At 32.5% G+C, this 2,500-nt stretch overlaps 1 protein-coding gene across 7 annotated transcripts in view; it reads left to right on the top strand.

Annotated features, from left to right (window-relative positions):
* The window catches only part of LOC125025691 (histone-lysine N-trimethyltransferase SMYD5-like), a 17,705-nt gene that overhangs the window by 7,264 nt on the left and 7,941 nt on the right, over nucleotides 1–2,500 (top strand). For 5 of the 7 annotated variants that reach the window (XM_047613848.1, XM_047613838.1, XM_047613856.1 and 2 more), the window contains exon 6: nucleotides 1,137–1,220. The exons of 1 other annotated variant lie outside the window; for it this stretch is intronic. In XM_047613848.1, coding sequence (XP_047469804.1) covers nucleotides 1,137–1,220 — 84 coding nt within the window. The remainder of the gene's footprint in view (nucleotides 1–1,136; nucleotides 1,221–2,500) is intronic. One more of the 7 variants, XM_047613819.1, reaches the window with a different exon arrangement.

Raw genomic sequence — 2,500 nt, 5'->3', positions numbered from 1 at the left:
GGTATTTACTCTTAAGATGAACTGAATAATACAGGTGTTGAATTTTAGAATTATATTTTTACTTTTGTGGCTTTCTAGAAAGTTTATATTTTGTCATTAACATATGTAGAAGTGTCAGTATTGTGTGTAATAATGGCACATAAACATGACATCATGATAATGACAAGCATTGAGCTTTAGACTGACAGAAGTGTCTTGTTTGTGCATCTTTTGCTATGTTCAGATCTATAGTAGACCTATACATATATATATATATATATATATATATGTATATATATATATATATATATATATATATATATATATATGTATATATATATATATATATATATATATATATATATATATATATATATATATATATATATATATATATATATATATATTCATATATTGAGATCTATATGTATTGAACTGCAAGAACCAGTGAAGTGAGCAAGTTTTCTTGGTGTTGCAGTGAGTGTAAGTGCCTTTAAATTAAACTTTTCTTGTAACGTGTGTAAGCTCATGTACATGAAGTTTTTAAAGTAGTTTTATAAGCAAGTGATGCTTCTTACCTCTTTACAGCAAGGAATTTGAATGCTAAGGATTCTGAAAAGGTGTTTATGATGATTTTGCTTTTATTATATGGAGAAAAACAGATTTTGTATTTTTAATGAAACAGGTCTTTTGATTGTGTTTTAGAAACTTAATCCTTGAGGACTAGGTGTTTTTATTCCCCTTTGTTTCACATATGAATAACTGCAGTCAAACAGAGTTGTTTTGTGACAAATATAAGAAAAAGTAAACATGAGAATGAATAACATGTTTTTCAACATAAAACTAAAGTTGTCTGATTTCACTGAGATATTTGTATTTTTCTCTGCTCTCTCCTATGTATTACTTGTGTGAGATTTTTAATGATAGATAATAAGTCTGATACTTATTGACTTCCAGTAAACATCCAGCAAACTTGTAAATCAGTATATATGTAAAAAGGGTGGGATATCCTCTTTGGATCTTATATTGTGACTAAACAATTAGTGTGTAGACCCATTAGGCCACAGCTGCTCTAGATTATCTTATGTGAATCACTGAATTAATTTCCCATGACGAGTTATAATTGTTACCTAACAAATGATTTCCTCACGCCAAAGGTGGTGGGGATTGCAGCCAGATTCAAATCACAGCCAGGGGTCGACAAGCCAAAAAAGAATAAGGACCTCAGATGTAGAGTATGGGTATTATCTCCATTTGTTGGGCTTTGCAATTGGCTGCATGGAACATCTTTGTCATGCTTCTAAACCAGTTGATAATGATAAAAGAGTAGGAAAACAAAACAAAACACAGAAGTTTGCTGTTGATTAACCTTTCTACCTTGGTTGCATTAGTAAGGTAGTTTGCTTTATTAAAACCACATGAAGTAATGATATTCATGCTTGTTATAATGGTGACTGGCATGTAAAAAAGGGAGGAAAGTGATAGACCAGGGAAGAACTTACACCTTATTTTTACACATGTAAGCGTGTTTTTTTGATTATGTGTGCATGTGTACGTATATTGATTAATGAATAAGTGTGGATGTGTTTTTGAACATTTTATATGTAGCACTTATCTGAAATGAGAACACAGCACTCTCACCTTAAAGGAAAGCTTTCATTGTGGTGTTTTATTCACTTGAAAAGTAGTGACTTGAATGGTTTTATCCATCATGTATAAATTCCAATAAATTTTATAGATTCCAGTGCCTATGACATACTGCATATGTTATAAACAGAAAGTGAGTGAATTAGATACACTGTACATACAAGCACAATTCTTCTTTTTTAAGGATTTACTATGATAATTATATAGGTGATTTTAGTTGTCTGCCCAACACTTTAGGATAGTTCATATTTAGTCAGGAATTACTGGAAAATTCCCTTTGGAGGAAGGTATTTGGCACACATGAGAGTATTTGTAACTGTTGTGCTGTCTTTGACTTACTCTCCTGTAGTGTTTGTTTCAGAGAATAGGTATTGCTATTCCAAAGAGAGCATGCAGTGCTTCAGATTTACTGAATAAAGAGTCAGGAAAGTTCTGTATTGAGAACTAACAAATGTTAGGCATTCCAGGACTGAAATGATTTGTTGTCTGGATATTTGTAGATAGATTGTCAGCTAGAATACAGAGTCTGGTCCTGAACCTGTCCATGCCTTTTATGCATTTTGATAGGTATTATGTTCCAGTCCTTGTACAGTAAAGAAATATATAGATATTATGTGGTTGTTAGGGACACACAAAGTTGTGTGTGTGTGTGTGTGTGTGTGTGTGTGTGTGTGTGTGTGTGTGTGTGTGTGTGTGTGTGTGTGTGTGTGTGTGTGTGTGTGTGTATGTGTGTGTGTATGTGTATGTGTATGTGTATGTATGTGTGTGTGTATGTGTATGTGTATGTGTATGTGTATGTGTATGTATGTATGTATGTGTGTGTGTCTGAGTATGTGTGTGTGTCTGAGTATGTGTGCATGTGTGTGTGTGTCTG

The sequence above is a fragment of the Penaeus chinensis genome, chromosome 1, assembly GCF_019202785.1.
Source record: "Penaeus chinensis breed Huanghai No. 1 chromosome 1, ASM1920278v2, whole genome shotgun sequence".
NCBI lineage: Eukaryota > Metazoa > Arthropoda > Malacostraca > Decapoda > Penaeidae > Penaeus > Penaeus chinensis.
This window is presented reverse-complemented; position numbering and strand designations above follow the sequence as displayed.